Here is a 14,792-nt window from a genome sequence, read left to right as displayed (position 1 = left end):
AGTCTCTGTCCCCTGTGTCTTGCCAACCTAGTGTGTTGACAGACTTTGAGACTAATGCCCTTACAACAGGTACAGATGATAATTCTCTACTGTCCAGTTTTAAAACAAATGTGAAATTTAGCGTTTCTTACCTAGCTAAGGAAACAGTATTACTGAATTATGGAGTTGGATCTTTACCAAATCAATCATGGGGTTACAGGTATTTCCCCCCCCACCCTTTATTGTTTGTTTATTCTCCGTTACCCCCACCTTTATAAAGCAAGTATGTATTGCTTCAGAAAGAAGCAGTAGTCAGAATTTTGAAAGTCATCATCTTTTTTTTTTTCACATTATTGTTTTGGGTAATAAATCACTTACAAATTCTTAGGGGAGAAAAAGCCTTCCTTTTAATAGACTATTTTAGTCCTGATATTTCACATAGGAAGCTCTGAGACTACTCTCTAGGGTCATCAAAAGGCCAGAGGTTTTTTTCTGGCTTTGCAGTTTTTGGCGGCTAGTGCATTGATTCACCCAGGCAGCCTTACAAAACTGATCCTCAAAACTGTAATGTCTGTTTACAGTGGAGGATATCTTTGAAGGAACTGAAATAGATGTAAGCAGTCATCTTCAACTATCAAAATCGGACAGAGATTGAATGGACCCTGATGTGTGGAAGCTGGAGCAGGTTGAGTTAAATAGAGCTGGAATTAGACTTGATTCAAAGCTTTTTCAACTGTTATTAGACTATGGTGAGTTTTAGCCCTTGTCCTATTTTATACTCGGTTTCCTTAGACACATTTTTTTTCCTCCTAAAATAATGCTTTGATAATAGAGGCTTAGTTATTTAATTCATCCAACAGCCGACCTTGGCTGTTAATATTCCAAGTACTTATACTAGATGCAGGTCTTAACCCAGAGTTCATGTGTCATAATAGAGCTCAAGCTTCCTGTAAAGAATCTGCCTGCACTCAGGACATGCAGGTCCGATCCGTAGGTTGGGAAGATCTGAAGAAGGAGATAGCTACCCACGCCAGTATTCTTGCCTGGGAAATTCCATGGACAGAGGAGCCTGCCTACAGTCCGTGGGGTCACAAAAGATTCTGACACGACTTAGTAACTGAACAGCAGCAATGATAGGGCTCACCATGTCTGCAGCACTGTTGTAGGTACACTATATACAATAAACTTAATTCTCAAAACCATGTGTGGTAAGTACTATCTCATCACCCTCATTTTACAGATGAGAGAACAGGTCCTGAAAAATAACTTCCCAAGGTTACTCAGAGGGCAGTGCTAAGATCTGAAGACCTGGCAGTTCGACTTCTGAGTCTGGGTTCTTAGCTGTTATCTCTGGTGTTACCCATTTTTATTCAGTGTTCCCTTTAATCAGTCCCCTGATGTTTTGTGAGATTATGTATGGAAACATCTATCACGACAGTTACTTAAGGAGTTGATTTTTAAGATTGGGTTTTCCTGTTAGAGCTGGGTATTGTTCCAATCTTAGCTACATTTACCTTGAGGGGAGTCTAGTCTAAAGGGCTAGCACAAGATTTTTGTTGTTACTGTTCAGTTTAATTGGAGAAGGAAACACTTTGTGAGTCTGACCCCTAAATCTTAGGCTGTGCTGCTGCTGCTAAGTCACTTCAGTCGTGTCTGACTCTGTGCGACCCCATAGACGGGAGCCCACCAGGCTTCCCTGTCCCTGGGATTCTCCAGGCAAGAACACTGGTGTGGGTTGCCATTTCCTTCTCCAATGCATGAAAGTGAAAAGTGAAAGTGAAGTCGCTCAGTCGTGTCCAACTCTTTGAGACCCCGAGGACTGCAGCCCACCAGGCTCCTCCGTCCATGGGATTTTCCAGGCAAGAGTACTGGAGTGGGGTGCCATTGTCTTCTCCCTTAGGCTGTGCAGGACACTAGTATCAGCATTGTTGGTTTGGGACAGTAGGGAAGCACCAATTTTTTTTTTTTTTTCTCCTTTGAGGGCCAGCTAGTTACAGTGAGTTTCTGGGACTAAAGTGTGAGAAACCAGGGCAATAATTCTTTCTGCCTGGAGCCAACTAGCTTGAAGAACTTGAGCCGCCCCCCCCGCCCCAACCTGACTTCTTCCCTTTATGGCTTATGGAACAGAGCTTACAAGCTTTTCTGTGAAGATTAAATGAGAACATGTGAAATTATTTTGAAACTTGCTCAACATATACAACTGACAGCTGTTGTCAGTTTGACCATGAAAAGCATCTTTCAACAGTCAAATGGTTTTTCTCTGGTTGTGAAAAAAGATTTGTTTTTGTTAGTTGCTCAGTTGTGTCCGACTCTTTGTGACCCCATGAACCCATCAGAATTTTCCAGGCAAGAATGGAGTTCTGTGGGTAAGAATACTGAAGTAGGTAGCCATTTGCTTCTGCAGGGAACCTTCCCTGACCCAGAGATCGAACCTGGGTCTCCTGCATTGCAGGCAGATTCTTTACTGTCTGTGCCACCAGGGGGGTCCTGGTCTTTGTTAGAACTTGTATCTAATGTGAAGATAGGAGTTGTTACCAATGTGTTCTGCAGTTGACCGTGATGAGTCCAGATTTACAAGAAAATAAGTTAGGAAACATAGGACACGGTCCTTAATATTCTTATTTACTTTGCAAGTTCTGGAGGAGGCAGACCTGAAAGTTGAGGATCAAGACCCGAACTTGGACTTTCAGATGCAGAGTCCATAGGTGCCTTTCACAGAGAAGAATCTGTAGGCAAAAGATCCAGGCTCCAACTCTTTTTAACATTCTTTTCAACGCTTGGGCAGGCAGGATTTTGGACAAGAATAAGACTCAGTCAACAAAAAGGGCCTTACTATGTGCCAGCTACCTTGTATTATAATCAGATGTTTCTTCGGGTTCCTTCTTAGTCCCCATTATACCTCCTCTGTGTTCCTAAAAACCCCCTGACCCTGAGAATGTGATGAGTATGCCACATGACAGCTTCATCATCCTCTTAATCACTCCCCTGGTCCCTCGGCCAGTCCGATTTGAGCTAACCATCAGGCCTTGCTTCTCAAGCTTTTCAGGAACCTCAGTATAACAGGCACGTGGTTTAAACTTATGGAGGGCAAAACTTAGCAGACATTTCCAATGCAGCAAACAAAAGAAAACAAAACCCTCATACGGTTGTCATCACATGAAAGCAATAGTCCTTTGGAGCCGACATTTGCCATATTACTAATTATGGAAAGATGGTGGTGGTGGTTTAGTTGTTCAGTCATGTCCGACTCTGTGATTGCATGGACTGTAGTTCACCAGGCTTCTCTGTCCATGGGATTCTCCATGCAAGAATACTGCAGAGGGTTGCCATTTCATTCTCCAGGGTATCTTCCCCACCCAGGGATCAAACCTGTATCTCCTGCATTGCAGTCTTTTTTTTACCGCTAATCCACCACAGAAGCCAATGGGAAGCAGATTCAGAGGGGTAAAGATTTGACCAGGAATCTTTTCCACACCCCAAAGGTTAGGTCAGACGACACTGTACAGGAGAGATGGTAGCAGTGGGAGGGGCAAGAAGCGACATGGTTAAATGAAAAAGTGAAAAGTGAAAGTCGTTCAGTCGTGTCCGACTCTTTGCGACCCCACGGACTATACGGTCCATGGTATTCTCCAGGCCAGAATACTGGAGTGGGTAGCCTTTACCTTCGCCAGGGGATCTTCCCAACCCAGGGATCGAACCTAGGTCTCCCGCATTTCAGGCCGATTCTTTACCAGCTGAGCCACAAATAGATACGGTAAAAATAATTTGGTCGTGGCAGCGGCAGCCTTGACTCCTCCCCCCAACTCCTGATCCGTTTAAAAAAGATTCTTTCCTTGACAAAGGCAATATAACCTACCTCAGTATTTCGAGATTGACGGTTGCTAAAAATTGCTCAAGAGCGCTTGTTATACGTATATTCTCGGGACGTTCCTTTGGACCTCGGTGGATAGGAGCTGGGAATATGGGTTTTACAATCTCTGTGAGAGATTCTTACAAGTTAGCGTGTTTTAAAAAAGTGTTAAAGGTACAAAATAGGATGTATTAACAAAAAGAAATCAGGACACCGTTTTGTGCAGTCTTAAGCTAAACGGTAGGATCATCACCCCCACCATATAACAGACAAATGAAAAACCCTGCCCTACAGAAATGTCCTTTTTCCTCCTCGTCCCTTACGTCTTTTATCTGTCACCATTCCTAACATAGAGCTGGAGTGGTTTTCTTCCGCCTCAGGTCCGCGGGAAACAGGCTCTACACGGAACCGGGCGGGCCCGTGGCCACGTCCTTGTCTGGCAGCTGGCTGCTCCCGTGCCGAGCTCCCATTGGCTGGAAGTTGCCTTGTCCCGAGCCGGAGCGGCCCCTACTCGCCACGCCACCCGGTCCGACTCCTACTGCCCAGGGGGCGGGGCCGGACGCCGGGCCGGGGGCGGGGCGGAAGGGAGGGGCGGGGCCTCGCGGTTCTGAGGACGTCCGGGTGGCCTATGGCGCGGTGGGGAGTCCCGGGCCGCTCCCTGCGAGGCCGGGTCGGGGCCGGGCCAATCCGGGCGACTGGGCGGGCGAATGCGAGGACTGGCTGGCCGGGCTCGAGGTGCTAGGGGTGGGGGGGACAATGGGCCAGTTCCTGGTGCGTCACGAGGGAGTTCCTTAAAGGGGAAGTGAGCGGAGCTACGGGGCGGACGTGGGGTTCGGTGGTCGGCGGGGAAGGCCCCCCGCGTTTCAAAATAATGCCCGCGGCGCCCTCGCGACCATGCAATGGCGAGCGCTCGTCCTGGGGCTGGTACTCCTTCGGCTTGGCCTCCACGGAGTGCTGTGGCTCGTCTTCGGGCTGGGGCCCAGCATGGGCTTCTACCAGCGCTTCCCGCTCAGCTTCGGCTTCCAGCGCCTGAGGGGTCCCGACGGCTCCGCATCTCCCGCCTCCGGGCCAGCGGACCGGCCCGGGGGGCTGTCGGGGCCGTCGTGGCTGCAGCCTCCGGCCCCCGGGGCGGCAGAGGGGAAGCGGCGGCGGGCTCCGCGGCGGCCCGGGCAGGGCGTGTGCGGCCCGGCCCACTGGGGCTACGTGCTGGGCGGCCGGGGCCGCGGCCGGGACGAGTATGAGAAGCGCTACAGCAGCGCCTTCCCACCCCAGCTGCGCGCCCAGATGCGCGACCTGGCGCGGGGCATGTTCGTGTTCGGCTACGACAATTACATGGCGCACGCCTTTCCTCAGGACGAGCTCAACCCCATCCACTGCCGCGGCCGAGGACCCGACCGCGGGGACCCGTGAGTAGCCTGCGCCGGCCCGGCGCCCCGGAGCGCGCGCCGCACGCGCTTCCTTCTATCCTCCGAGCGCGTGCAGCCTTGGGTCCTCCGGGTTCCCCCGGCGCTGCCTGGGTGTTTAGTGTCCCGGGGGCAGCGCCCGGCGCCTCGGCTCACCCGCTTTGAGGTCGCCCTGGGCCAGAGGGGTGCGTGGATGGGCCGGTGGCTGTCTTCTGTCTTGATTCTCCTGGAATTTCTAAGTTACTGGACACCTGAGCCCTTTTACAGATGGGGAAACTGAGGCCCAGAGATCTGAAGGGACAGTGGCACTACCGAGGACTGGCTTGGGCTGCGGGCCGGGGGTGGACGGGGACGCTTAGACATCCATCTCCAACCCTTTCTCCAGGTGAACATCATATCAAACTGAAATGCAGCTTCAAGACAAGCTCTTATCTCCCCACTTCTAGCCAACTTCCACTTAACTGTATAAAAATATAAAAATTCAGAAGTTGATCCTGAGAAGGGACTTTTAAAGCCCTACAGTGAGTTGTAGGCAGAACAGGGCTACAGTCTTTCTCCTTTATTACAGGGACTGCTCCTTAGGCTGAGGATGGTTAGGTGGGAGCGGGAGAGAGAGATTGAGTGGTCCAGATTTAGGGTCCTGATACTCAGAGTGACCTTCCTTGCCCTGTAGGGTCTATCCCATAATCTCCCTCACTCTGGTGGCAGAGCTGTGAGGAAAGATCTGCCAGTCCTCCCATTCTGTCAACCGTGTTTGCAGAGGCTGAGCTCAAGGGTCACCGCTGTTGACCTCAGAGTCCAAGAGGGCAGCACTCCCAGCTGAGGACCTCCTAGCTGGCGGGAACCAGTGTGCCTTGACAGACACTCACCCTGTTAGACTGGATAGGTGACTGTCTTTCTGTGGGTCGCTCCCCTCGGGTGGGACTGGAGGAGTTGGCCTGCTGGTCTCTTTGGACATTTGAGGCTTGTGATTTCCTTCACCTGAAGAGAAGCAGCCAAGTTCAGTCCTTAGGTCCTAAAAAGGAACTCATACACCAAAGGGGATTGAAGAGTTTTAAAAATGGTTTGATTATCTACAAATTCTTGTTTTAAATTGCATTTGGAGAGAATGATTTTTCGTGAAGCCATGGGCACATCCCAGCTTAACTTAAAAGGACTGGGCCTTTCTAGAATTGTAGGAAACTGATGAGTTATTTTTTCATTTTTGCACTGTATCAGGCTTTATACACAGAAGTGTATTTTCTATCTCAATTTTTTTGGGAGAAAATTTTTAATTAAAAAATTTAGAAAATATTACTGGGCTTTTCCACATTGGAGGAAATTAAGTTGTTTTGCTTAACTGACTTTCTTTGCTTCCTGATGACATATGCTGAAGAGTGGTTTGGTTTGACTGTTCAGTGACAGTCTGGATAAGTTGGGGTCAGGTTGCTTTGAGACAGATAGATTTGTTGCTGTTGGAAAGACGGAGTTAGAAATATCGAAGGGATACCGTATAAGAAGAGTTGTGCCCATAGGTTATTAATAAACCTTTTGGTTAGTCAGCCTTGGTGTCTTTGAGGAGATGAAAGAGCTCTGCGATTATGGCGGCCTTGAGTAGACCCTGGCCACTTCTAAAGTGAAAAGTTAATTTTTCTTCCTCCTTTTCCTTTAACATAGCTACTCTTAGACTTTAGTATATTTGAGGAAACAGTAGGCCACATTTACATCTCTGAAATAAATAGCCTGTAATAAATATATTACAGATATTTATTTTAAGCAGATGTATTATTATAATTGTTGTCAAGTGAATTCTCATGATTCATGTAAAAAATAAAATAACTATTTGAATAATATGTAAAAAGTACAGAAACGAAATGCGAGTACTAAACATACGTCTCTTTTCTTTTTAGTCGCATTTACTTAAGGCTTAACTTGCCTGTCTTGTTTGACTGGAGATAGGGTGAGGAGTATTGACATGAAATAAATTAAACCGGAACACTGTTTAAAAATAGCAACTGTTTCTGTCCAGCTACAGATCACTATGCAAACTCAGTTCCTCTCACATCCCCAGTTTGGGTTGGAGGCTCCAAATTCAGGTTCCTTCAAGTAGATCTGGATATTAAAAATTTGCAGTCTCATGAACCAACAGTGTTATTTCAGACCTTGGGTATGTGACCCTTCTTTGCTTTCTGCCCAACGCTATTGCAATTCAAACAAGAAAGCAAATCAAACCAAACCTATACTGGCTCCCACATGGACTGGTTCCTAGGCACCTCTCGTTTAGGATGGCTCCTCCACATTCCTCTTCCTTCCTGAAATCCTGGCCTGTTCAGAATCAGGCTCAAGTCTTTTTTTCCATGACGTCATTGAACTGTTTGAAGATGACTGTCGTTGATCTACTCAGTTCTCCTTTTGGGTCCTTTCCTTGAAGCTGCTGTTCCATGTTTTAATATTGCATGACAGTTGAGTACTGTTGTGAGTTCACCTTCCTTTCCCTGTGTCTTGTCTCAAATCCCTGGTACACAGGGACTGTTTGTTATATTACCTCTGTGCCTACCCAGCACCAGGTAGATTTCTGAACAGGTTAAGTATATGTGGGGATTTTTTTTTTTTTTAACACATACCTTTAATTTTGAACACACTATGTGAGCATTGTTAGCTGCATCACCAGACATTTTCTATAAAAGGCCAAAGTTCTCTCCACCTTCTCTGTTCTGGGTTGAGAAGAACCTTAAAAATTCAGAGTGGGATGAGGGTCATGAATAGCCATACATGATGAATTAAGTGGGGTGCCGTCGTGGTTTGGCAGCCGCTTATGTGGAAAGACAAGCACTTCTGAGCCCAGATTGTTACCGATTCTTGAGTACCCATTCCTGTACCAGAAGTTTGAGTTCCTGGCCAGGCTGAATGGTGATCAAGAAGATCTCTACAGAACAGGTCCAGAGTCTCAACCGCAGGGTGGGCTGGCCTGAATGGAATCACGATAGTTTGGTGGTATTAGGCCAAGAGGCTTTTGTGATGTTTATTTTTTCTTTCCTTCTCCTCTCCATTTTTCTTTTTTTCTCTCTTGGCACATTTGAAAAGAGTGTATCAGTGATCTGGTGAAAAGAAAGTGAAAGTGAAAGTTGCTCAATCATGTCTGACTCTCTGCGAACCCATAGGCTATACAGCCCATGGAATTCTCCAGGCCAGAATACTGGAGTGGGTAACCGTTCCCTTCTCCAGGGGATCTTCCCAACCCAGGGATCGAACCCAGGTCTCCCGCATTGCAGGCGGATTCTTTACCAGCTGAGCCACCATGGAAGCCCTGATTTGGTAGAAAATAATTTTAAGGTGTTTTAATGAATGCCTTAGATCTTTTGAATGGATTTGTCTGACTGAATGGAGAGAAGGAAGTACCAGTTAATCACTAATACAGTTTTTCCTGTGATAGCTCTTGTACTGGTTCTTTGTCAGTGACTGCGAAGGTGTTCTATTGAGAAGTATTTTAAACCTGAGTCCCTTTTAGCTATGTCCTAAAAGGAAAAGCACAGTAAAACATGGGACGGAGTACAGGGCTCCAGACCAGTCACTCCTTCCAGGGGCTGGGGCAGGTGGAGAGGGTGACAGATGCCATAGAAGAGGGTATTGCTCGGAAAGGTGGTCACACGCGGTTTACCCAACATCTAGCCTGGAGGCTAAGTGATGAGGGGCCCTGTTTTCTGCTGAGATGGGTGGTTGGAGCCAGCTCTTTGTTTCTGAACAGCAGAGCAAGGGAGGTAAATATTTAAGTCCAGGAGAATGATCTGGAGTTGGTTGAATTGAGGATCTCTCTGTCTCCTTTGCTCTTCTCCTCCAGCTTTTGACACTTCCTATACCCTTTCTGCGGAGAAGGCAATGGCACCCCACTCCAGTACTCTTGCCTGGAAAATCCCATGGATGGAGGAGCCTGGTAGGCTGCAGTCCATGGGGTCGCTAAGAGTCGGACACGACTGAGCGACTTCACTTTCACTTTTCACTTTCATGCATTGGAGAAGGAAATGGCAACCCACTCCAGTGTTCTTGCCTGGAGAATCCCAGGGACGGGGGAGCCTGGTGGGCTGCTGTCTATGGGGTCCCACAGAGTCGGACACGACTGAAGCGATTTAGCAGCAGCAGCAGCAGCAGCATACCCTTTCTGGCTGGCACCACCCTTGAAGTGCAGATTTGAACCCGCAGCTCTTGTCTTAAGAGGACCTTTTACAATTGTGTACTGCTACTACTACTACTAAGTCGCTTCAGTTGTGTCCGACTCTGTGCGACCCCACAGACGGCAGCCCACCAGGCTCCCCCATCCCTGGGATTCTCCAGGCAAGAACACTGGAGTGGGTTGCCATTTCCTTCTCCAACGCATGAAAGCGAAAAGTGAAAGTGAAGTCGCTCAGTCGTGTCCGACTCTTCGAGACCCCATGGACTGCAGCCTACCAGGCTCCTCTGTCCATGGGATTTTCCAGGCAAGAGTACTGGAGTGGGGTGCCATCGCCTTCTCCGTTCAATTGTGTACGTGTGTTTAGAAAGAATCTAGCTGTAGCAGGTGCAGTTTTTCAGCCGTGCAGTGTGCTTGCTTCATGGCTGTGAGATATGGGTTCGCCCTGGTTCCTAGATAGCCCCTTCTAGATAGCCTGATGCACAAAATGTAGGTAAAGTTTTGCTATACATTCTTTGCCCTAGACTAAGTGGCATAAGCAACATAAAACTAAGGTTCAGGTAAGAGAAGATGTGAAGTGTTGGAGCTGTTTGTGCCTGCGCCACGTGGGGCCTGCTTCGCCCCAGCTAAGGCACATAGGAGGCCTCTGAGAGAGCAGAGACCGCATCAGGAACACAGAGATGCTTGCTGTCCCCAGGAGTGTGGGACAGGACCCTTTAGAGACACCCAAGGAGTAGGTAACGTGGTCTGGGGATTGGATGGAAGATGTCATAATACCGGTGCATCAGTTGCTGAAAATAAAACTAGGGCTTTTTACTGTGGTCTTTCATACTCATAACCTTTAAACAGTCATCCTGTTTCCCTCCTTAGGTACATCTTTTTTCATTTCTCTCCTCAGTTTCAAATCTTTTCAAGCTTCTGCAGTTATTAGTACTTCCTGGGTCTGCAGGAATGGGATGGGAATAACTGAGCCCCCTAGAATTTGTCAAACCGACTTGATGACTTTCAGTCTTTCTCCATCCCCACCTTTCCCAGATATATTATTGTCGTCTTGGTGGTTTTTTTAGCGTTACAAAGAACTTGTCAGTTAACCTCGCTGCGGTCTTGAAGTTGGCATTTGAAGATGATTTCAGAATGGGCGATGGGTGTTGATTGTGGGGCAGGAGGTGTGTGGCAGAAGCATTAACACAGCTCTGCCTTTGTTTCTGTTAAAATTCCATCCTCTTAAAACTCCTCAAGATTGATGGAGCTGCGGGGGTGGGGTGGGGGTGGGGGGGATTCTTTGGGTGAGATGTGAGTGAAGCAATGTAGAAAGCAGTTAATTTATTCCCCCCGCCCAAAGGACAGATGAGTGAGATGGGGACCGTAGTTGAGGTATTTATTTGCTGCTTTGTGTGTGTAATCTGCCGCAGTGTCTGATTTCTGTATTCAAGTTTTAGTTACAGGTCATGTGACAGGGCCTCTCCTTTTTCATTCCTAACGATTTCGAAATCAGAACTTTTTGAAGCTAGACAGAGAGATCATCTATGGCGATAAAACTGGATCTCAGAGAGAGCAACGACTCTTGTTTTCCATCTCCTTGCTTCCTGTTTCATGCTCTTTTTTTATACCGTAGTATAAATGTGTGCATCTCTGTTCTCCTGTGACACTGTAGAGGCTTGTGTGGTCCTCGTGTGGCAGAAGGACCGTTGCCCAACTGATCCATCCACAGGAGTCCCTGAATAAATAAAGGCTTCCAGCAATTTTAGTTTCTGATGAGTGTTTAGTTTTATTGTCTTTTTTTCTCCCTCTTTTAAAGTACCTTTGTGTAATTTTCGTTTCATTTCTTTTTCAGCTCAAATCTGAACATCAATGATGTGCTAGGGAATTATTCCCTTACTCTGGTTGATGCGTTGGATACCCTTGCAGTAAGTGTTCGGCCTTATTATTTTTTTTTGAAGTTAATTAAGATATTTTGGAGTTAATACCGTTGCTTCCCCCCAGGGATGAGAATTCCAGGAAATGTGATCCTCAGAATGTATTCATAGCCGTTGTTTATTTTAATGAGCTTAATATGGAGAGCAAGAAAAACACTGAAGGTCAAATGAGGGGAAATGTGATCCCCCTAAAAATGTGGAGAAGGCAGTGTGAGTATTTTGGGGAAACCTATTTTTGTCCCAGTTTCCCACTATTTTATTCCTTAAAGGAACCAGTTTACAGTTCCTGGAGTTAAGATTTCTGAAGTGAAAGTCAAGATCTCCAGGGGAGAAGATCCCCTGAAAGGTCCCACAGCTCCTGACTCCCTGAGAGCAGGTCCAAGCCCTGCTCCCAGCCTCTGCAAGAGACCCTCTGTGTGAACACTCTTGTGATCTTTGCTTTCTGAGTTTCGTGTGGACACTGCCCACTCCAGACTTGGGCTGCCAACTTGGAGACTGCCTTTACCTCCTCAGGCCTTATCGGTTCCCTCAGCTGGAGACCTCGGGACACATTCACACATGGAAAACGGGCCGGCCCCATGCACAGTTCTTATTACCAGGCTGCCCTGTGCACATGCTCTGCATCATGGCGAGGCCCTGTAATTCCAGCGGAATATTAAAAAATTTCCTTATAAACCTGATTTTACTACCGCTTGGCTCTTCTTCATTGTCTCAGCACACTTTTACCATTAGAAAATGTTTACTCTAGCCGATTCCCAATCCTGCATTTTAACTGTCCTTAAAAGAGTTTAAAACTGTCAGGAGTTAGAAGTGGGTAATTCTAGCTAAGTTTGCATGACAGCTGTCCTAGATCTTGGCCAGCAGTAGAATTCCGAGAGCTCAGGGAGAGCTTGGGCGGTCTTTGTGTGTTCCCCTGGGCTCACAGTCTGCAGGAAGTCCAGGCTTGCGTGCTGCCAGGCTGTAGTTGCACAGCAGTTTAGTTTCCCTTCTCAGTTTAATTTCTCCTTCTCAAGTGATGGCTGCTGCCTGTCAGCATCTGCCGTCACTCATCAAAATGGGCCCAGGCTAGTGTTGTTGTTTAGCTGCTCAGTTCTGTCCAGCTCTTTGTGACCCTATGGACTGTAGCCCGCCAGGCTCCTCTGTCCTTGGGGTTCTCCAGGCAAGAATACTGGAATGGGCTGCCATTTCCTTCTCCAGGGGATCTTCCCAACCCAGGGATCAAACCTGGCGTCTCCTGCTTTGGCAAGCAGATTCTTTACTGCTAAACCCACCAGGGAAGCCGCCCAGACTAGTATGTTCACCCTAATTAGAGTTAACTCGTTGAAGATACCAGAGGCTGACTCAGCCTACAAGTATTGCTTTAAAAAAAAAAAATCCCAAGACACATATATATATCTAGCTTCTGAAAGGCCACCTCTTCTCCCTGAGCCCTCTCTTTTGGTCCCATTGTATCTTTTTGTAAATATCTTTATTTATTTGGCTTCGTCGGGTCTTAGTTGCAGCAGGTGGCACCTTTGTTTTGTCATGTAGGATCTTTAGTTGTGGTGTGAGTTTAGTTGCTCTGTGACATGTGGGATCTTAGTTCCCTGACCAGGGATTGAACTTGCATCCCCTGCATTGCAAGGCAGATTCTTAATCACTGGACCACCAGGGAAGTCCCCCATTGTATCTTTTTATCTCTCTGCCGTGCTTGTGAAGTACAGAGACCTTGCCTCTGTTCATCACTGCACTCTGTCCACGCCTCATGGTGTCCGATCATGGTGGGAGTACAAATAGGTGTTAAGAAAATGAATTTTGACGAATCTGACATTTCCCAACACAGATTCCAAGGGTGTGCTCCTGCAAAGGACAATTCTGTTCCCAAATGAACTTGAGAAATCCTCCCAGTCTGCCCACTCTTGGAAAGCCACTGTGGACACCAGCCTTTTCAAGGCTGTGAGAAGTTCTGCAGTAAAGAAGCCTGTGTAATGCTTCTGTCCAACCCAGCTTTTCTTAAGCCTAAGTGAGCGATTTCAGAGCATCATTACTCTGTTCTGTAGCTTATAAAATGGTAAATTACAATATGTCACTGAAACCTTCCTCCTCTGTCTTGCACGTGCTCTGAGCTCATATCAGCATCTGCAGCTGCTAACAGATTCGGCTGCTGGTGAACATCAGTAGGGAAACAGACCCATTGCTGTGGTTTTCACGGTAGAAATATCCGGTCTTTGATGTACACTGCAACCTTCTTTTTCAGATGTTACTTCTGTTGAGGTTTCCCTTTGCTTTTGCTGACATTTTAAACAAACCGTAACAGGTGTATTTGGGAAACACTCAGACAATAGCAGTCCCTTGACTACTTGATGCAACTTGCAGCAGGATTGCATGATCTTGTTAAAAAACCAAATTAAAAGCCAGAAAAGAAACTGTACTTTCTCTGCATGGAACAGCAAAATAACAGTGAGGGGGAGAAAAAAAAAGATGCACTAGATCAATAAATACTAGGAGATAAGAAACACTTGAAAAAGTAGTATCTGAATGACATCATTTGTTTTTTCATTCTTTTTTTCTGGATGTGTCCTTATGTTGTCATTATAGTCCCAGGATGGTCATAAAATTTTGAACAGCATGAAAACATTTCAGTTCTGGTTAATTTATCAAATTTTATGCTCAATTTGCACTTCACATAAGAGAGAGATGCTTGGAATGATACCATATCCACACACCCAAAAATAGGAATCATAATTCTAGAATATTTTTTGCAAAGGATGTAGGGCTGGTTACTTGCGTGTTGTGTTGGTTTTGAATGGCATTGGCCTTATGCTGTCCTCCCAAAGATAATACCACTATTTCTCAACGTGTTCAGACATCTGGGTAACAAGCAAAGAGTCAGTTTCCCAGATGTTTTAGTCTCCTGGAAACCAAGTACCCAAGCTGTTGAATTATTTGAGGAACAGAGGGAATAGCCTGTTTTTTTGTTTCTTTTATTTTGGGATTGGTTTTTACTCATTTCAGGAACTTCAGGAACTGTAATGCCTGCCTTGCTAAATAATCAGAGTGAAGCTGAGGGGGCCTGGGGAGGGGTGATGAAGGCTGCTAATGATTTTATGAGGAGTTATTGTCAAAGTTTTGCCATCTGGAGATACGGTTCTTGAGTTTGGTGGAAATGGGCTTGCCATCTGTCCCAGAATGTATTCTAAGAGATAACTGGGCTTTTGTGTTTCTGCTGCCATGAGTGGCAAAACCACAGCACTTACAGACATTCAGATGATGTGGCCCAGCTCCTGTGATCATGTAACCTCGGTGTCATTTCATGCCGTCATAATGGCTTGTGTTCCTCTTTTTAAAGATAATGGGAAATTCATCCGAGTTCCAGAAAGCAGTCAAGTTAGTGATCAACACAGTTTCCTTTGACAGAGATTCCACCGTCCAGGTCTTCGAGGCCACCATAAGGTAAAAGGATTGTCAAACAGACTGAAAGCCGCTCTTGTGTGTGTGTGTGAGTGAGGGGAATATCCCTG

General features: G+C 46.7%; 1 protein-coding gene across 2 annotated transcripts in view; it reads left to right on the top strand.

Moving 5' to 3' along the window:
* Positions 1-4,605: 4,605 nt before the first annotated feature.
* The window catches only part of EDEM1 (ER degradation enhancing alpha-mannosidase like protein 1), a 28,513-nt gene continuing 18,326 nt past the window's right edge, over positions 4,606-14,792 (top strand). The window contains exons 1-3 of one of the 2 annotated variants that reach the window (XM_070360340.1): positions 4,606-5,235; positions 11,211-11,283; positions 14,621-14,724. In XM_070360340.1, the coding sequence (XP_070216441.1) occupies positions 4,724-5,235; positions 11,211-11,283; positions 14,621-14,724 (689 nt within the window). In that variant the 5' untranslated portion in view covers positions 4,606-4,723. The remainder of the gene's footprint in view (positions 5,236-11,210; positions 11,284-14,620; positions 14,725-14,792) is intronic. The other variant, XM_070360339.1, reaches the window with a different exon arrangement.

This window comes from Bos mutus, chromosome 22 (genome assembly GCF_027580195.1).
Source record: "Bos mutus isolate GX-2022 chromosome 22, NWIPB_WYAK_1.1, whole genome shotgun sequence".
NCBI classification, from domain to species: Eukaryota; Metazoa; Chordata; class Mammalia; order Artiodactyla; family Bovidae; genus Bos; species Bos mutus.
This window is presented reverse-complemented; position numbering and strand designations above follow the sequence as displayed.